General features: G+C 44.7%; 1 protein-coding gene across 3 annotated transcripts in view; it reads left to right on the top strand.

Moving 5' to 3' along the window:
* Positions 1-22,327, top strand: part of mtmr9 (myotubularin related protein 9) — a 77,522-nt gene that overhangs the window by 17,284 nt on the left and 37,911 nt on the right. For all 3 annotated transcript variants that reach the window (XM_055911752.1, XM_055911751.1, XM_055911753.1), the window contains exons 7-8: positions 15,748-15,909; positions 16,008-16,149. In XM_055911752.1, coding sequence (XP_055767727.1) covers positions 15,748-15,909; positions 16,008-16,149 — 304 coding nt within the window. The remainder of the gene's footprint in view (positions 1-15,747; positions 15,910-16,007; positions 16,150-22,327) is intronic.

Raw genomic sequence — 22,327 nt, 5'->3', positions numbered from 1 at the left:
TTAGCAGATGTTATTGGTCACATACACATGGTTAGCAGATGTTATTGGTCACAAACACATGGTTAGCAGATGTTATTGGTCACATGCACATGGTTAGCAGATGTTATTGGTCACATACACATGGTTAGCAGATGTTATTGGTCACATGGTTAGCAGATGTTATTGGTCACATGCACATGGTTAGCAGATGTTATTGGTCACATACACATGGTTAGCAGATGTTATTGGTCACATGGTTAGCAGATGTTATTGGTCACATGGTTAGCAGATGTTACTGGTCACATGGTTAGCAGATGTTACTGGTCACATGGTTAGCAGATGTTATTGGTCACATGGTTAGCAGATGTTATTGGTCACATACACATGGTTAGCAGATGTTATTGGTCACATACACATGGTTAGCAGATGTTAATGGTCACATGGTTAGCAGATGTTATTGGTCACATGGTTAGCAGATGTTATTGGTCACATACACATGGTTAGCAGATGTTATTGGTCACATACACATGGTTAGCAGATGTTATTGGTCACATGGTTAGCAGATGTTATTGGTCACATGCACATGGTTAGCAGATGTTATTGGTCACATGGTTAGCAGATGTTATTGGTCACATACACGTGGTTAGCAGATGTTATTGGTCACATGGTTAGCAGATGTTATTGGTCACATGGTTAGCAGATGTTATTGGTCACATACACATGGTTAGCAGATGTTATTGGTCACATGGTTAGCAGATGTTTTTGGTCACATGCAGATGTTATTGGTCACATACACATGGTTAGCAGATGTTATTGGTGACATGGTTAGCAGATGTTATTGGTCACATGGTTAGCAGATGTTATTGGTCACATGGTTAGCAGATGTTATTGGCCACATGGTTAGCAGATGTTATTGGTCACATACACATGGTTAGCAGATGTTATTGGTCACATACACATGGTTAGCAGATGTTAATGGTCACATGCACATGGTTAGCAGATGTTATTGGTCACATGGTTAGCAGATGTTATTGGTCACATGCACATAATTAGCAGATGTTATTGGTCACATGCACATGGTTAGCAGATGTTATTGGTCACATGGTTAGCAGATGTTAATGGTCACATACACATGGTTAGCAGATGTTATTGGTCACATGCACATGGTTAGCAGATGTTAATGGTCACATACACACGGTTAGCAGATGTTATTGGTCACATACACATGGTTAGCAGATGTTATTGGTCACATGGTTAGCAGATGTTATTGGTCACATGCACATGGTTAGCAGATGTTATTGGTCACATGGTTAGCAGATGTTATTGGTCACATACACGTGGTTAGCAGATGTTATTGGTCACATGGTTAGCAGATGTTATTGGTCACATACACATGGTTAGCAGATGTTAATGGTCACATGCACATGGTTAGCAGATGTTAATGGTCACATACACACGGTTAGCAGATGTTATTGGTCACATACACATGGTTAGCAGATGTTATTGGTCACATGGTTAGCAGATGTTATTGGTCACATGGTTAGCAGATGTTATTGGTCACATTGTTAGCAGATGTTATTGGTCACATGGTTAGCAGATGTTATTGGTCACATGGTTAGCAGATGTTATTGGTCACATACACATGGTTAGCAGATGTTATTGGTCACATACACATGGTTAGCAGATGTTAATGGTCACATGGTTAGCAGATGTTATTGGTCACATACACATGGTTAGCAGATGTTATTGGTCACATGCACATGGTTAGCAGATGTTATTGGTCACATGGTTAGCAGATGTTATTGGTCACATGGTTAGCAGATGTTATTGGTCACATGGTTAGCAGATGTTATTGGTCACATGGTTAGCAGATGTTATTGGTCACATACACATGGTTAGCAGATGTTATTGGTCACAAACACATGGTTAGCAGATGTTATTGGTCACATGCACATGGTTAGCAGATGTTATTGGTCACATACACATGGTTAGCAGATGTTATTGGTCACATACACATGGTTAGCAGATGTTATTGGTCACATGCACATGGTTAGCAGATGTTATTGGTCACATGCACATGGTTAGCAGATGTTATTGGTCACATGGTTAGCAGATGTTATTGGTCACATGCACATGGTTAGCAGATGTTATTGGTCACATACACATGGTTAGCAGATGTTATTGGTCACATGGTTAGCAGATGTTATTGGTCACATGCACGTGGTTAGCAGATGTTATTGGTCACATGGTTAGCAGGTGTTATTGGTCACATACACGTGGTTAGCAGATGTTATTGGTCACATGGTTAGCAGATGTTATTGGTCACATGGTTAGCAGATGTTATTGGTCACATACACATGGTTAGCAGATGTTATTGGTCACATGGTTAGCAGATGTTATTGGTCACATGCACATGGTTAGCAGATTTTATTGGTCACATACACATGGTTAGCAGATGTTATTGGTCACATGGTTAGCAGATGTTATTGGTCACATGGTTAGCAGATGTTATTGGTCACATGGTTAGCAGATGTTATTGGTCACATGGTTAGCAGATGTTATTGGTCACATGGTTAGCAGATGTTATTGGTCACAAACACATGGTTAGCAGATGTTATTGGTCACATGCACATGGTTAGCAGATGTTATTGGTCACATACACATGGTTAGCAGATGTTATTGGTCACATGGTTAGCAGATGTTATTGGTCACATGCACATGGTTAGCAGATGTTATTGGTCACATACACATGGTTAGCAGATGTTATTGGTCACATACACATGGTTAGCAGATGTTATTGGTCACATGCACATGGTTAGCAGATGTTATTGGTCACATGGTTAGCAGATGTTATTGGTCACATGCACATGGTTAGCAGATGTTATTGGTCACATACACATGGTTAGCAGATGTTATTGGTCACATGGTTAGCAGATGTTATTGGTCACATGCACATGGTTAGCAGATGTTATTGGTCACATGGTTAGCAGGTGTTATTGGTCACATACACGTGGTTAGCAGATGTTATTGGTCACATGGTTAGCAGATTTTAATGGTCACATGGTTAGCAGATGTTATTGGTCACATGGTTAGCAGATGTTATTGGTCACATGCACATGGTTAGCAGATGTTATTGGTCACATACACATGGTTAGCAGATGTTATTGGTCACATGGTTAGCAGATGTTATTGGTCACATGGTTAGCAGATGTTATTGGTCACATGGTTAGCAGATGTTATTGGTCACATGGTTAGCAGATGTTATTGGTCACATGGTTAGCAGATGTTATTGGTCACATACACATGGTTAGCAGATGTTATTGGTCACATACACATGGTTAGCAGATGTTAATGGTCACGTGGTTAGCAGATGTTATTGGTCACATGGTTAGCAGATGTTATTGGTCACATGCACATGGTTAGCAGATGTTATTGGTCACTTGGTTAGCAGATGTTATTGGTCACATACACGTGGTTAGCAGATGTTATTGGTCACATGGTTAGCAGATGTTATTGGTCACATGGTTAGCAGATGTTATTGGTCACATACACATGGTTAGCAGATGTTATTGGTCACATGGTTAGCAGATGTTTTTGGTCACATGCACATGGTTAGCAGATGTTATTGGTCACATACACATGGTTAGCAGATGTTATTGGTGACATGGTTAGCAGATGTTATTGGTCACATGGTTAGCAGATGTTATTGGTCACATGGTTAGCAGATGTTATTGGCCACATGGTTAGCAGATGTTATTGGTCACATACACATGGTTAGCAGATGTTATTGGTCACATGCACATGGTTAGCAGATGTTATTGGTCACATACACATGGTTAGCAGATGTTATTGGTCACATGGTTAGCAGATGTTATTGGTCACATGCACATGGTTAGCAGATGTTATTGGTCACATACACATGGTTAGCAGATGTTATTGGTCACATGGTTAGCAGATTTTATTGGTCACATGGTTAGCAGATTTTATTGGTCACATGGTTAGCAGATGTTATTGGTCACATACACATGGTTAGCAGATGTTATTGGTCACATACACATGGTTAGCAGATGTTATTGGTCACATGGTTAGCAGATGTTTTTGGTCACATGCACATTGTTAGCAGATGTTATTGGTCACATACACATGGTTAGCAGATGTTATTGGTCACATACACATGGTTAGCAGATGTTATTGGTCACATACACATGGTTAGCAGCTGTTAATGGTCACATGGTTAGCAGATGTTATTGGTCACATACACATGGTTAGCAGATGTTAATGGTCACATACACATGGTTAGCAGATGTTAATGGTCACATGCACATGGTTAGCAGATGTTATTGGTCACATGGTTAGCAGATGTTATTGGTCACATGCACATAATTAGCAGATGTTATTGGTCACATGCACATGGTTAGCAGATGTTATTGGTCACATGGTTAGCAGATGTTAATGGTCACATACACATGGTTAGCAGATGTTATTGGTCACATGCACATGGTTAGCAGATGTTAATGGTCACATACACACGGTTAGCAGATGTTATTGGTCACATACACATGGTTAGCAGATGTTATTGGTCACATGGTTAGCAGATGTTATTGGTCACATGCACATGGTTAGCAGATGTTATTGGTCACATGGTTAGCAGATGTTATTGGTCACATACACGTGGTTAGCAGATGTTATTGGTCACGTGGTTAGCAGATGTTAATGGTCACATGCACATGGTTAGCAGATGTTAATGGTCACATACACACGGTTAGCAGATGTTATTGGTCACATACACATGGTTAGCAGATGTTATTGGTCACATGGTTAGCAGATGTTATTGGTCACATGGTTAGCAGATGTTATTGGTCACATTGTTAGCAGATGTTATTGGTCACATACACATGGTTAGCAGATGTTATTGGTCACATGGTTAGCAGATGTTATTGGTCACATACACATGGTTAGCAGATGTTATTGGTCACATACACATGGTTAGCAGATGTTAATGGTCACATGGTTAGCAGATGTTATTGGTCACATACACATGGTTAGCAGATGTTATTGGTCACATGCACATGGTTAGCAGATGTTATTGGTCACATGGTTAGCAGATGTTATTGGTCACATGGTTAGCAGATGTTATTGGTCACATGGTTAGCAGATGTTATTGGTCACATGGTTAGCAGATGTTATTGGTCACATACACATGGTTAGCAGATGTTATTGGTCACAAACACATGGTTAGCAGATGTTATTGGTCACATGCACATGGTTAGCAGATGTTATTGGTCACATACACATGGTTAGCAGATGTTATTGGTCACATACACATGGTTAGCAGATGTTATTGGTCACATGGTTAGCAGATGTTATTGGTCACATGCACATGGTTAGCAGATGTTATTGGTCACATGGTTAGCAGGTGTTATTGGTCACATACACGTGGTTAGCAGATGTTATTGGTCACATGGTTAGCAGATGTTATTGGTCACATGGTTAGCAGATGTTATTGGTCACATGCACATGGTTAGCAGATTTTATTGGTCACATACACATGGTTAGCAGATGTTATTGGTCACATGGTTAGCAGATGTTATTGGTCACATGCACATGGTTAGCAGATTTTATTGGTCACATACACATGGTTAGCAGATGTTATTGGTCACATGGTTAGCAGATGTTATTGGTCACATGGTTAGCAGATGTTATTGGTCACATGGTTAGCAGATGTTATTGGTCACATGGTTAGCAGATGATATTGGTCACATGGTTAGCAGATGTTATTGGTCACATGGTTAGCAGATGTTATTGGTCACATGCACATGGTTAGCAGATGTTATTGGTCACATGCACATGGTTAGCAGATGTTATTGGTCACATGGTTAGCAGATGTTATTGGTCACATGCACATGGTTAGCAGATGTTATTGGTCACATACACATGGTTAGCAGATGTTATTGGTCACATACACATGGTTAGCAGATGTTATTGGTCACATGCACATGGTTAGCAGATGTTATTGGTCACATGGTTAGCAGATGTTATTGGTCACATGCACATGGTTAGCAGATGTTATTGGTCACATACACATGGTTAGCAGATGTTATTGGTCACATGGTTAGCAGATGTTATTGGTCACATGGTTAGCAGGTGTTATTGGTCACATACACGTGGTTAGCAGATGTTATTGGTCACATGGTTAGCAGATTTTAATGGTCACATGGTTAGCAGATGTTATTGGTCACATGGTTAGCAGATGTTATTGGTCACATGCACATGGTTAGCAGATGTTATTGGTCACATACACATGGTTAGCAGATGTTATTGGTCACATGGTTAGCAGATGTTATTGGTCACATGGTTAGCAGATGTTATTGGTCACATGGTTAGCAGATGTTATTGGTCACATGGTTAGCAGATGTTATTGGTCACATGGTTAGCAGATGTTATTGGTCACATACACATGGTTAGCAGATGTTATTGGTCACATACACATGGTTAGCAGATGTTAATGGTCACGTGGTTAGCAGATGTTATTGGTCACATGGTTAGCAGATGTTATTGGTCACATACACATGGTTAGCAGATGTTATTGGTCACATACACATGGTTAGCAGATGTTGTTGGTCACATGGTTAGCAGATGTTATTGGTCACATGCACATGGTTAGCAGATGTTATTGGTCACTTGGTTAGCAGATGTTATTGGTCACATACACGTGGTTAGCAGATGTTATTGGTCACATGGTTAGCAGATGTTATTGGTCACATGGTTAGCAGATGTTATTGGTCACATACACATGGTTAGCAGATGTTATTGGTGACATGGTTAGCAGATGTTATTGGTCACATGGTTAGCAGATGTTATTGGTCACATGGTTAGCAGATGTTATTGGCCACATGGTTAGCAGATGTTATTGGTCACATACACATGGTTAGCAGATGTTATTGGTCACATACACATGGTTAGCAGATGTTATTGGTCACATACACATGGTTAGCAGATGTTAATGGTCACATGGTTAGCAGATGTTAATGGTCACATGGTTAGCAGATGTTAATGGTCACATGGTTAGCAGATGTTATTGGTCACATACACATGGTTAGCAGATGTTATTGGTCACATACACATGGTTAGCAGATGTTATTGGTCACATACACATGGTTAGCAGATGTTATTTGTCACATACACATGGTTAGCAGATGTTAATGGTCACATGGTTAGCAGATGTTATTGGTCACATACACATGGTTAGCAGATGTTATTGGTCACATGCACATGGTTAGCAGATGTTATTGGTCACATGGTTAGCAGATGTTATTGGTCACATACACATGGTTACCAGATGTTAATGGTCACATGGTTAGCAGATGTTATTGGTCACATGGTTAGCAGATGTTATTGGTCACATACACATGGTTAGCAGATGTTATTGGTCACATACACATGGTTAGCAGATGTTATTGGTCACATGCACATGGTTAGCAGATGTTATTGGTCACATACACATGGTTTGCAGATGTTATTGGTCACATGGTTAGCAGATGTTAATGGTCACATGGTTAGCAGATGTTAATGGTCACATGGTTAGCAGATGTAAATGGTCACATACACATGGTTAGCAGATGTTATTGGTCACATACACATGGTTAGCAGATGTTATTGGTCACATACACATGGTTAGCAGATGTTATTGGTCACATACACATGGTTAGCAGATGTTATTGATCACATGGTTAGCAGATGTTATTGGTCACATGGTTAGCAGATGTTATTGGTCACATACACATGGTTAGCAGATGTTATTGGTCACATACACATGGTTAACAGATGTTATTGGTCACATACACATGGTTAGCAGATGTTATTGGTCACATGGTTAGCAGATGTTATTGGTCACAAACACATGGTTAGCAGATGTTAATGGTCACATACACATGGTTAGCAGATGTTAATGGTCACATACACATGGTTAGCAGATGTTATTGGTCACATACACATGGTTAGCAGATGTTATTGGTCACATACACATGGTTAGCAGATGTTATTGCGAGTGTTGTTAAATGCTTGTGCTTCTAGTTTTCTGACATTGCAGCAATATCTAACATGTAATCTAACAATACCCAACGACTACCTAATACACACAAATCTGAAGGGATGAAATTTGAATGTATACATATAAATATATGGATGAGCGATGACCCAGCGGCATAGGCAAGATACAATGGATGGTATAGAATATAGTATATTCATATGAGAAGAGGTATGCAAGTTATGTAAACATTATTAAAGTGGCCAATGATTTGAAGTCTAGAAAGGCTGCTGCCTACATATGTTAGTGATGGCTGTTTAACAGTCTGATGGCTTTGAGATAGAAGCTGTTTTTCAGTCTCTCAGTCCCTGCTTTGATGCACCTGTACTGACCTCGCCTTCTGTATGATAGCGGGGTGAACAGGCAGTGGCTCGGGTGGTTGTTGTCCTTGATGATCTTTATGGCCTTCCTGTGACATCGGGTGGTGTAGGTGTCCTGGAGGGCAGGTAGTTTGCCCCCGGTGATGCGTTGGGCAGACCTCACTACCCTGATGGTGATGGTGATGTGATGGCGAGGTGAGGGTGATGGCAGGGTGAGGGTGGTGGCGAGGGAGAGGTGAGGGTGATGGTGAGGGTGATGGTGAGGGTGATGGTGAGGGTGATGGCGAGGTGAGGGTGATGGCGAGGTGAGGGTGAGGGTGATGGCGAGATGAGGGTGATGGTGAGGGAGAGGTGAGGGTGATGGCCAGGTGAGGGTGATGGTGCGGGATAGGTGATGGTGAGGTGAGGTTGAGGGTGATGGCTAGGTGAGGTGAGGGTGATGGCAGGGTGAGGGTGGTAGCGAGGGAGAGGTGAGGGTGAGGGTGATGGCGAGGTGAGGGTGATGGCGAGGTGAGGGTGATGGTGAGGTGAGGGTGAGGGTGATGGCGAGGTGAGGGTGATGGTGAGGGAGAGGTGAGGGTGATGGCCTGGTGAGGGTGATGGTGCGGGATAGGTGATGGTGAGGGTGATGGTGAGGGTGAGGTTGAGGGTGATGGCTAGGTGAGGGTGATGGTGAGGGTGAGGTTGAGGGTGATGGTTAGGTGAGGGACAGGTGATAGCGAGGAAGAGGTATACAATAAGTGTTCTAGTAGAGAATGATAAAGGCCTCTACTGGCCAAAAGCCTGTATTAGCAAGGGCAGCACCATTTCACCATTTTGAAGAAGTCAACTGAGTGGGACTTCCTATGGGTTAAGGAAGGATCACATAATTCCATCAAGATCATCAGGAGGGATCAGCCATTGAATTATACACGTGAACAAACATTCCATAACTGCAGGTGGCAGTAAATGACCAACCTTGTCTTTATACCTCTTCAAACAACTGACTACTTCAAAATGGAAATGGCCTCCCTGGCACTGCCCGCGCGCGCCCAGACAGCCTAATGGAAATGGCCTCCCTGGCACTGCCCGCGCGCGCCCAGACAGCCTAATGGAAATGGCCTCCCTGGCACTGCCCGCGCGCGCCCAGACAGCCTAATGGAAATGATGTAGACGGGTTACAACATCACAGAAAAATGCACCAAAAAAAGCACGTATCAATGGGGCAGAAGGCCGTGTGGTTTATGGTTTCTGAACGGGCAGATGGCTAGAACGGGCAGATGGCTAGAACGGGCAGATGGCTAGAACGGGCAGATGGCTAGAACGGGCAGATGGCTAGAACGGGCAGATGGCTAGAACGGGCAGATGGCTGGAACGGGCAGATGGCTGGAACGGGCAGATGGCTAGAACGGGCAGATGGCTAGAACGGGCAGATGGCTGGAACGGGCAGATGGCTGGAACGGGCAGATGGCTGGAACGGGCAGATGGCTGGAACGGGCAGATGGCTAGAAGGGGCAGATGGCTAGAACGGGCAGATGGCTAGAACGGGCAGATGGCTAGAACGGGCAGATGGCTGGAACGGGCAGATGGCTGGAACGGGCAGATGGCTAGAACGGGCAGATGGCTAGAACGGGCAGATAGATAGAACGGGCAGATGGCTAGAACGGGCAGATGGCTAGAACGGGCAGATGGCTGGAACGGGCAGATGGCTAGAACGGGCAGATGGCTAGAACGGGCAGATGGCTGGAACGGGCAGATGGCTAGAAGGGGCAGATGGCTAGAAGGGGCAGATGGCTAGAAGGGGCAGATGGCTAGAACGGGCAGATGGCTAGAACGGGCAGATGGCTGGAACGGGCAGATAGATAGAACGGGCAGATGGCTAGAACGGGCAGATGGCTGGAACGGGCAGATGGCTGGAACGGGCAGATGGCTAGAACGGGCAGATGGCTAGAACGGGCAGATGGCTGGAACGGGCAGATGGCTAGAACGGGCAGATGGCTAGCAACAATGACACGAAGATGCCATGTGGGGAATCGTAGGTGGCTCGTTTTATCTTGTTATTGATACCCTATCTTGTTTTGACTCCAGTCATGTCAATGCTAATAGGCAAAAGAAATGCTATCTAATAACTAACAATGTATTTGAGAGACAAGTCAGGAACTCTGATACCTCCTGCACCTGTTGCTTCAGCCTGCTGTTTCCCAAGTTTTACTTCATTTTATTTTTATTTAAGTGTTTGTGTCAACACTTGCTACCAGCTAGCTAGCTAGGTTTCAATGGAGCTCGCTTCGCCTGGAATAGCTAACTTAGCTTCAACAGCACTGGAAATGTTATGTTTATTACGCTCTTGTCCGGGACAATATTGACAATGCGAACTTCCAATGTGGCAATTGTTTGCTAGCGAAGGATTACAGGAATGAGGTGGCTATCATTAGCAAGAAAATGTCAATTTTGCTCGAACTTATAGGGAAAATGCAACTGGGAACTATCTGGTTCTCAGCTCCTATGGCTGGACGCCGCTCGGGGTCTGATGGACGTTTCCCCACCACGTCATCTGTGCTCATCTGAATGGTCTGTGCTACCTGGAACTAGCCTGCCAAGGAAGTCATCTCCATCTGCTTCTCCTCCATCTTGTAGTGGAGTAGGTGAAGGACAGCAAGAAGATTGGTCCAATCGGCGAGGTTCGTTCGGACCAGATTGATATAAGGAATAGCTTCGCTTCATTGGTGCCTGTTCATCGATGGAATTGCCTGTGTCTGCGATGGCGGTTCTGACTCCCAACTACACTGACGCCAGCAGCAGCTTTGTCGTCGAGTTTGACTCCTTTCCTTCTCTTTGGATCTGACAGGGCACTGCCTGCTGTGGGAGGTCTGGACCTGACAGGGCACTGCCTGCTGTGGGAGGTCTGGACCTGACAGGGCACTGCCTGCTGTGGGAGGTCTGGACCTGACAGGGCACTGCCTGCTGTGGGAGGTCTGGACCTGACAGGGCACTGCCTGCTGTGGGAGGTCTGGACCTGACAGGGCACTGCCTGCTGTGGGAGGTCTGGACCTGACAGGGCACTGCCTGCTGTGGGAGGTCTGGACCTGACAGGGCACTGCCTGCTGTGGGAGGTCTGGACCTGACAGGGCACTGCCTGCTGTGGGAGGTCTGGACCTGACAGGGCACTGCCTGCTGTGGGAGGTCTGGACCTGACAGGGCACTGCCTGCTGTGGGAGGTCTGGACCTGACAGGGCACTGCCTGCTGTGGGAGGTCTGGACCTGACAGGGCACTGCCTGCTGTGGGAGGTCTGGACCTGACAGGGCACTGCCTGCTGTGGGAGGTCTGGACCTGACAGGGCACTGCCTGCTGTGGGAGGTCTGGACCTGACAGGGCACTGCCTGCTGTGGGAGGTCTGGACCTATCTCCGGGAGCAGCGGGGGGCGTACTCTATCCTGCTTCTCGTGGGCCTGTGAAAAGGTTCAACGAATTGTGTGTGTGGGGGGGGGGGGGGGGGGTAGGAATGGGCGGATTTCTACATTCCCTTCTCCGACCGTTGTATTGGACAGTTCAACGGGGAGAAATGTCTCAGGCCCTGGAGTACAAACATTGTGCTATACAGGAGCACATGTACAAGACATCAAAAAGCTGTTCCCAGACATTATAAAACTGCATCAGGAAATTAAGTCTATCATAGTTCGTGTGGGGTTCAATGACATTATGAAGGACAGCTCAGAACATCTGAAGATCGATTTAAAAGAACTGATTGGGTCTCTGCTTGATACCAACAAATGCCCCATAATATCTGGCCCTCTGCCCTCCCTAAATCGTGACTTAACCCACCATAACAGACTTTTAGCCCGCCATAACTGGCTACGAGACTATTGCAGCTCTGTGGGTGTAACATTTATTGACAATGTTTATACCTTCTGGAAACAGCTAGCTTTATAAGGAGAATGGGATCCAACCAAATCATTTGGGTTCCTGGATCCTTTCACAGCATTTATAAGGCTGCGCTGAGACAATGACTTATCAATGACCCAAGCCCAGCTCAGTTAATACCCAAGCCCAGCTCAGTTAATACCCAAGCCCAGCTCAGTTAATACCTCCCATTGTGTCGCTGAGTTGGCATAATGCTTCAGCAAATGTACATTATACCAGGGGGCATTGGAAGACACAATGTAAGTAACCTAATTTATGTCCCTCTAACTGCCCTGAATGTCTCATGTACCTAATGTACCAGAGTGATACTGTCAGCACTGAGGCGGTGTGCCCTCGTAGACAGTCCACTGTGTGCAGCTCACCCTGTTAGCACTGAGGCGGTGTGCCCTAGTAGACAGTCCACTGTGTGCAGCTCACCCTGTCAGCACTGAGGCGGTGTGCCCTAGTAGACAGTCCACTGTGTGCAGCTCACCCTGTTAGCACTGAGGCGGTGTGCCCTAGTAGACAGTCCACTGTGTGCAGATGTTATTGGTCACATGCACATGGTTAGCAGATGTTATTGGTCACATGCACATGGTTAGCAGATGTTATTGGTCACATGCACATGGTTAGCAGATGTTATTGGTCACATGCACATGGTTAGCAGATGTTATTGGTCACATGCACATGGTTAGCAGATGTTATTGGTCACATGGTTAGCAGATGTTACTGGTCACATGGTTAGCAGATGTTAATGGTCACATGCACATGGTTAGCAGATGTTATTGGTCACATGCACATGGTTAGCAGATGTTATTGGTCACATGCACATGGTTAGCAGATGTTATTGGTCACATGCACATGGTTAGCAGATGTTATTGGTCACATGCACATGGTTAGCAGATGTTATTGGTCACATGCACATGGTTAGCAGATGTTATTGGTCACATGCACATGGTTAGCAGATGTTATTGGTCACATGCACATGGTTAGCAGATGTTATTGGTCACATGCACATGGTTAGCAGATGTTATTGGTCACATACACATGGTTAGCAGATGTTATTGGTCACATGCACATGGTTAGCAGATGTTATTGGTCACATGCACATGGTTAGCAGATGTTATTGGTCACATGCACATGGTTAGCAGATGTTATTGGTCACATGCACATGGTTAGCAGATGTTATTGGTCACATGCACATGGTTAGCAGATGTTATTGGTCACATGCACATGGTTAGCAGATGTTATTGGTCACATGCACATGGTTAGCAGATGTTATTGGTCACATGCACATGGTTAGCAGATGTTATTGGTCACATGCACATGGTTAGCAGATGTTATTGGTCACATACACATGGTTAGCAGATGTTATTGGTCACATACACATGTTTAGCAGATGTTATTGGTCACATACACATGGTTAGCAGATGTTATTGGTCACATGGTTAGCAGATGTTATTGGTCACATACACATGGTTAGCAGATGTTATTGGTCACATACACATGTTTAGCAGATGTTATTGGTCACATACACATGGTTAGCAGATGTTATTGGTCACATGGTTAGCAGATGTTATTGGTCACATACACATGTTTAGCAGATGTTATTGGTCACATACACATGGTTAGCAGATGTTATTGGTCACATGCACATGGTTAGCAGATGTTATTGGTCACATGGTTAGCAGATGTTATTGGTCACATGGTTAGCAGATGTTATTGGTCACATGGTTAGCAGATGTTATTGGTCACATGGTTAGCAGATGTTATTGGTCACATACACATGGTTAGCAGATGTTATTGGTCACATGGTTAGCAGATGTTATTGGTCACATGGTTAGCAGATGTTATTGGTCACATGGTTAGCAGATGTTATTGGTCACATGGTTAGCAGATGTTATTGGTCACATGCTTAGCAGATGTTATTGGTCACATGGTTAGCAGATGTTATTGGTCACATGGTTAGCAGATGTTATTGGTCACATGGTTAGCAGATGTTATTGGTCACATGGTTAGCAGATGTTATTGGTCACATGGTTAGCAGATGTTATTGGTCACATGGTTAGCAGATGTTATTGGTCACATGGTTAGCAGATGTTATTGGTCACATGGTTAGCAGATGTTATTGGTCACATGGTTAGCAGATGTTATTGGTCACATGGTTAGCAGATGTTATTGGTCACATGGTTAGCAGATGTTACTGGTCACATGGTTAGCAGATGTTATTGGTCACATGGTTAGCAGATGTTACTGGTCACATGGTTAGCAGATGTTATTGGTCACATGGTTAGCAGATGTTATTGGTCACATGGTTAGCAGATGTTATTGGTCACATGGTTAGCAGATGTTATTGGTCACATGGTTAGCAGATGTTATTGGTCACATGGTTAGCAGATGTTATTGGTCACATGGTTAGCAGATGTTATTGGTCACATGGTTAGCAGATGTTATTGGTCACATGGTTAGCAGATGTTACTGGTCACATGGTTAGCAGATGTTATTGGTCACATGGTTAGCAGATGTTACTGGTCACATGGTTAGCAGATGTTATTGGTCACATGGTTAGCAGATGTTATTGGTCACATGGTTAGCAGATGTTATTGGTCACATGGTTAGCAGATGTTATTGGTCACATGGTTAGCAGATGTTATTGGTCACATGGTTAGCAGATGCGCTAACATAAATAACATGAGCATGTCTACTTCTGCTAAACTTTCCAGTAATGAAAACAAGCAAGCATCCCAGAAAAGTGTTAACTGCCCACGTTAACGTATGTAGTTTAAGAAACTAGAATTCATGAAATCAATAATTTGCTAGTAACAGATGACATTCATATTTCCGGCTGTCTCTGAAACTCAGTTAGATAACTTATGATGGGCTAGGGTTATCAGTCAACCTACCAGGGATTGATGAGGAATTTAAAAAATGTTACGGTTGAGAGGGATGAGGCAAAATAATACGTCTATATAGTAAGCAAATAAGTCTGGCAGCACAACCGATTGGCAAACGTACTGCAAATTGATAAATCATGTGACTAAACTGAATACAAGGAAGAAGAAGAAACTACACTATGAAACAAAGAAGAACGACAGTAAAAAATCTTTGCAGCACCTTAAATTACATTTTGGGCAAAAAGGCAAACTCAGCTCCATCATTTATTGAATCAGATGGCTCATTCATCACAAAGCCCACTGATATTGCAAACTATCCTAATCATTTTTTTCATTGGCAAGATTATCAAATGTAGGCATGAAAGTGGAGAGCCTGATAAAGCTGGTAGAAGTCTGTTATAATCCCCCCCCCCCCCCCCCCCCCCCCCCCCCTCCAGGTCCAGTATTCTCCAGGAGAGCCTGATAAAGCTGGTAGAAGTCTGTTATAACCTCTCCTCTCTCCCCCCCCTCCAGGTCCAGTATTCTCCAGGAGAGCCTGATAAAGCTGGTAGAAGTCTGTCATAACCTCTCCTCTCTCCCCCCCTCCAGGTCCAGTATTCTCCAGGAGAGCCTGATAAAGCTGGTAGAAGCCTGTAATGATCAGAGCCACAGTATGGACCGCTGGCTCAGTAAACTAGAGGCTTCTAACTGGCAGACTCACGTCAAGGAGATCCTCACTACTGCCTGTCTGGCTGCTCAGTGCATCGACAGGTAGATAACCTACTACAGGGTATCTCTCTATCTATCTCTGTCTCTCTTTGAAGTTAAACTCAATCAACTTTTATCCCTCTCGCGTCTGTCTGTCTCAGGGAGGGTGCGTCAGTACTTGTGCACGGGACAGAGGGGACAGACTCGACCCTACAGGTGACGTCTCTGGCTCAGATCATCCTGGACCCAGCCTGCAGGACCATCCAGGGATTCCAAACTTTAGTGGAGAGAGAGTGGCTGCAGGTAACACACTCTGAGCCTGAGCTATCCCCACCCCCCCCACCCCAACCCTAATAGCAAGCCTTCTCTCTCTGAACATTCAATGATGCTTTATTGGCATGGGAAACATGTTTACATTGCTAAACCAGTGAAATATACAAAAACAAAAACAACATTTTGTTGTTGAAATGAACAGTAAACATTGCGCTCATAAAGGTTTCAAAAACAATAGAAGTTTCAAGTGTAAAATTATCAGCTATGTATCGTGTTTTAGCAATGTAGTATGAATAATAGGGGAAGATAAACAAACACAAACAAACAAAATAAATAAATATTGGTTGTATTTAGAGTGTTGTTAGTGTTAGTTACACTGTTTCCCTTTTCTCATGGCATCCTGCCACACATCTTGCTGCTGTGGCACATTGCAGTATTTTGCCTAATAGATATGGGAGTTTATCAATATATGATTTGTTTTCAAATTATTTGTGGGTCAAGGAACAGAAACAGAACCGAGAACGAAAGTGATCCACACTGTTCCGGAACAAAACCGTTATTTTAAAAGCAAGAGAACCAGTTAATAACATTTTAAGTTCCAGGCATTTTTTGTTGTTGTCCCCCCCCCCCCCCCCCCCCCAAAATGCAACAAAGCGCCTATGCAAAACTCTGTCACTCAGAACTTATTCCAGTGTCTCCATACCAGCTGAAAATCTTTGCCAATGTGTGTTTAGGCTACCTGTCCCTCCCCCCTCTAAAGCATTACTGTACTGACGTATTAAGCATAATTCAGAAGATGGGGAGAATTATTGTAATTTTTTTCTATGCTAATTATGGATACTATAGGACTAATTTCCACATTTCTCTATCCGCTGTGATTGGTGAAGTAATTGTAATGAGCTAAATAGATTTTTTTTTTAATTTAAGGAACAGGAAAAAACCATATGAATCGGTAAAAGATTTTCAGGTACTTTATTTTGCTGGTTGGAACAATGGAAAAATAGTGGTTCTGTTCAGAACGAAATAATTGGAAAATCATTTTGGTTCCAACCCCTGGTTTCCACCTCATTTGGTGGGCAGTGTGCACAAATATTGTTTTCCCTCGAGAGCCACGTCTACCCTTCTCTCAATAGCAAGGCTATGCCCAATTGAATCTGTACATAGTCAAGGATTTTCTTAATGTTGGGTCAGTCACGGTGGTCAGGTATTCTGCCAGTGTGTACTCTCTGTTTAGGGCCAGATAGCATTCCAGTTTGATCAGTTTTTGGGGAGTTGATTCCTTCCAGTGTGTCAATTAATTATCTATTTGGTTGGGTCTAAATGTGTTTCTGTCCTGGCGCTCTGTGGGGTGGGTTTGTGTTTGTCAACAGAGCCCTAGAACCAGCTTGCTGGGGGGACTCTTCTCCAGGTTAATCTCTCTGTAGCTTTGTGGTGGAATTTGTGGGCATCGCTTCCTTTTAGGTGGTTGTGGAATTTAACAGCTATTTTCTGGATGTTGATAACTAGTGGGTATAGTCCTAATTCTGCTCTGCATTATTTGGGTTTTGCATTGTACACAAGTATATTTTTTGCATAATTCTGCATGCGGAGTCTCAATTGAATGTTTGTCCCATTTTGTGAATTATTGGTTGGTGAGTGGACCCCAGACCTCACAACCATAGAGGGCAATGGGTTCGATAACTGATTCAAGTATTTTTTAGCACGATCAATTAGGATGGCGACTTTTATGTTCCTTTTGATGGCATAGAAGGCCCTTGCCTTGTCTCTTAGATCGTTCACAGCCTTGTGGAAGTTACCTGTGGTGTTGATGTTTAGATCGAGGTAGATATAGTTGTTTGTGTGCTCTAGGGCAGCGGTGTCTCGATATAATGTGTATGTGTTGTCCTGGCAACTGGACCTTTTTTTTGGAACACCATTATTTTTGTCTTACTGAGATTTACTGTCAGGGCCCAGGTCTGTCAGAATCTGTGCAAAAGATCTAGGTGCTGCTGTAGACCCTCTTTGGTTGGGGACAGAAGCACCAGATCATCTGCAAACAGTGGACATTTGACTTCAGATTCTAGTAGGTTGAGGCCGGGTGCTGCTGACTGTTCTAGTAGGTTGAGGCCGGGTGCTGCTGACTGTTCTAGTAGGTTGAGGCCGGGTGCTGCTGACTGTTCTAGTAGGTTGAGGCCGGGTGCTGCTGACTGTTCTAGTGCCTTCGCCAATTCATCAATTCTGCCTTATTCTTAAATGGATGAAGAAAAACAATCCTCATCAATCTACACACAAAACCCCATAAGGACAAAGCAAAAACAGGTTTTTAGAACTTCCTCCAAATTTATATGATTTAAAAAAAAATACCTTTAAGTATTCAGACCCTTTGCTATGACCCTCAAAATTGAGCTCAGGTGCATCCTGTTTCCATTGATCATCCTAGAGATGTTTCTAAAACTTGTGGTAAATTTAGTTGATTGGACATGATTTGGAAAGGTACACACCTGTCTATATAAGGTCCCACAGTTGACAGTGCTTGTCAGAGAAAAAACCAAGCCATGAGGTTGAAGAAATTGTCCGTAAAGCTCTGAGACAGGATTGTGTTGAGGCACAGATCTGGGGAAGGGTACCAAAACATTTCTGCCGCATTGAAGGTCCCCAAGAACACAGTGGCCTCCATCGTTCTTAAAGACGCTTGGAACAACAAAGACTCTTTCTAGAGCTGGCCGCCCGGCCAAACTGAGCAATCGGGGGAGAAGAGGCCTGGTCAGGGAGGTGACTAAGAAATCGATGGTCACTCTGACAGAGCTCTAGAGTTCCTCTGTGGAGATGGAAGAACCTTCCCTAAGGTCAACTATCTCAGCAGCACTCCACCAATCAGGCTTTTATGGTAGAGTAGCCAGGCGGAAGCCACTCCTCAGTAAAGGCACATGACAGCCCGCTTGGAGTTTGCCAAAAGGCACCTAAAGGACTCTCAGACCACGAGAAACAATTTTCTCTGGTCTGATGAAACCAAGATTGAACTCTTTGGCCTGAATGCCAATTGTCACGTCTGGACGAAACCTGGAACCATCCCTACTGTGAAGCATGGTGGTGGCAGCATCATGCTGTGGGGATGTTTTTCAGCGACAGGGACTGGGAGACCAGCCCGAATTCTGGATAGAGTACAGAGAGATTCTTGATGACAACCTGCTCCAGAGCGCTCAGGACCTCAGACTGGGGTGAAGGTTCACCTTCCAACAGGACAATGACCCTAAGCACACAGCCAAGCCAACGCAGGAGTGGCTTCGGGACAAGTCTCTGAATGTTCTTGAGTGTCCCGGCCAGAGCCTGGACTTGAACCCAATCGAACATCTCTGGAGAGACCTGAAAATAGCTGTGCAGCGATGCTCCCCATCCAACCTGACAGAGCTTGAGAGGATCTGCAGAGAAGAATCTGAGAAACTCCCCAAATACAGGTGTGCCAAACTTGTAGCATCATACCCAAGAAGACTCGAGGCTGTAATCACTGGCAAATGTGCTTCAACAAAGTACTGAGTAAAGGGTCTCAATACTTATTTAAATGTGATATTTCATGTTTGTTTAAAATGTTTTAATACATTTATAAAAACCTGTTTTTGCTTTGTCATTATGGGGTATTGTTTGTCGATTGAGGACAAAAAACAATTGAATCTATTTTAGAATAAGTCTAACGTAAGAAAATTTGGAAAAAGTCAAGGGGTCTATAATAAATAATAAATAAAATCCGAATTCACTGTATTGTGAGCGGACCAAGTAATTGGGCGTCACTCAAAAGCAGGAAGGTGGAACAAACGAGTCAGGAGTAGGTTTTATTGATTGAACAAAGTTCTATATTGAGGGCATTTGGACAACACAAACACTCCAACGTAATCAACGAAAATCTCTCGAAGGAAAAAGAAAGCATATCTTCTTCTCCAGATCAAAAACAGGAGCACAATATGATTGTCTTTAAACTACAACAAAAAGTCAAGGCATTGTCACCCTCTTAATGGTTCTTCATAGATAGCTCCTCTGTCTCGGTGGCCATCTTCCAGAGATAGTCCCATCTCTGCTGGTTCCATACTCTCTCTTATAGGGGAAGGAGAATATCTCATTAGTAGTGTCAGCTGTGCTTAATTGCCTCTGGTTACCTTGTCTCCCATGCCTTGTTGGGCTACCATCCGTGAGCCCAGCCTGCCCTCTGGTGGTCCTTCCACATACCTTCCCCCTCAGGACCGAACCGGAGGGTCGGGCGCCAGACGCACCGTCTTGGTCGCGTCGGGACAGCGCGTCTGCATTCCCGTTCCTCGATCCGGCCCTGTGGATGACATGGAAAGAGAACGGTTGTAAAGACAAAAACCATCTGCCTATTCTGTTGTTATTGTTTCTCTTACCAGCCATCGACGTGAGGGGCGCATGGTCCGTAACTAAAGCAAACCTCCGACCCAGTAGGTAGTACCGGAGATAATCGAGGGCCCACTTAATGGCTAAGGCCTCTTTCTCTACGGTAGCATACCTCTGTTCCCGATCGCTGAGCTTCCTACTTATGAAGAGAATCGGCTTCTCTGCTTCGCCTTTACCCTGAGCTAGTACGGCCCGAGCCCTGTATCCGAGGCGTCAACCTGCACAATGAACTCTTGTGAGAAGTCCGGAGCCTGTAGGACGGGATCAGAACACAGGCCATCTTTTAGCGATTGAAAGGCCTCTTCCGTCTCGTCTTTCCACTCTACCTGATTTGGCAAGTTTTTCTTGATGAGGTTTGTGAGGGGATTGGCAATGGTTGCATATCCCGGGATAAAACGGCGATAATATCCCGTTATCCCTAAGAAGGCCCGAACGTCCCGCTTGGTCCGGGGTCGCGGCCAGTCCCGAATTGCCCTGGTCTTCTCTGCCTGTGGGCGTATTTTCCCATTCCCCACGGTGTACCCCAGGTATTCCGCTTCGGACAGACCCAGGCAGCATTTATTTGGATTCGCCGTCAACCCTGTGGCTTCCAAACTCACGAGCACCGCCCGTAATCGCAGGAGGTGACTATCCCAGTCCTCGCTGTGGATAACCACATCGTCTATGTACGCCGCTGCATACTCTTGATGGGGCCGTAGAATGGCATCCATGAGGCGTTGGAAAGTTGCAGCGGCACCATGCAGTCCGAAGGGCATCCTCACATACTGGAAAAGCCCCTCTGGTGTGGCGAAGGCAGTCTTTGGGCGATCCTCCGAAGCCACCGGCACTTGCCAATATCCCTTCGTCAAATCCAGGGTGGTGATGAACTTGGTCTTTCCTAAGCGCTCCAAGAGTTCATCCACGCGGGGCATGGGATACGCATCGAATGTAGAGATGGCATTCACGGCCCTAAAATCGTTGCAGAGTCTCATACTACCATCGGATTTGGGGACCAGGACTATGGGACTGGACCACTCACTCGTCGATGGCTCGATCACACCCATCCTCAACATCTCCCTTACCTCGTTCTTAGCGATGACACGCCGAGCCTCAGGAATCCTGTAAGGGCGGATATGCACCTTCTTGCCGGGTTCAGTGTGGATATGGTGGAACAGGACATCTGTTTGTCCTGGGAATGGAGAGAATATTCGACCGAAGTTCATAAACAGCTTGTCTAGCTGTCTTGACTGCTCCGGCAGGAGAGTTTGACCACGGCGCACCGGTGGTAGAGCCTCCTCTTTTCCTTTTCCCTCCAGGGCCATCAAAGCCACCTCTTCCTCTCTTCCATGGTACGGCTTCAACAGGTTTATGTGATAGAGTTGGACCTTCTTCCTTCTATCAGGTTGCTTGATGAGGTAATTGACCGGTGAGACCCTTTTCATTACCTCGTAGGGTCCCCTCCACTGTGCCAGCAAGCGATGTTCGGCCGTGGGCACGAGCACCATCACTTTCTCTCCCACGGTGAACTCACGGGGGGTTGCGGACTTATCATAGGCCCGGCCTTGGGTCCTTTGTGCCTTCTCCATATGCTCCTTGACTATGGGCCACACTGCTGATAGGCGGTCTCTCATCAGGGTAATATGTTCTATTGTGGATCGAAAGGGGCATGGTTGGGTCTCCCAGGTCTCCTTGGCTAAGTCGAGGATCCCTCGACAGGGTCTGCTATAGAGCAATTCAAATGGAGAGAATCCAGTGGATGCTTGGGGTACTTCTCGCAGGGCAAACATTAAGTGTGGGAGAAGCATGTCCCAGTTTTTCCCGTCTCGGGACACCACTCTTCTCAACATGC

This window comes from Salvelinus fontinalis, unplaced genomic scaffold, assembly GCF_029448725.1.
Source record: "Salvelinus fontinalis isolate EN_2023a unplaced genomic scaffold, ASM2944872v1 scaffold_0089, whole genome shotgun sequence".
In the NCBI taxonomy this organism is placed as follows: Eukaryota; Metazoa; Chordata; class Actinopteri; order Salmoniformes; family Salmonidae; genus Salvelinus; species Salvelinus fontinalis.
The sequence above is the reverse complement of the archived record's forward strand: the minus strand, read 5'-3'. Positions and strand labels throughout refer to the sequence as shown.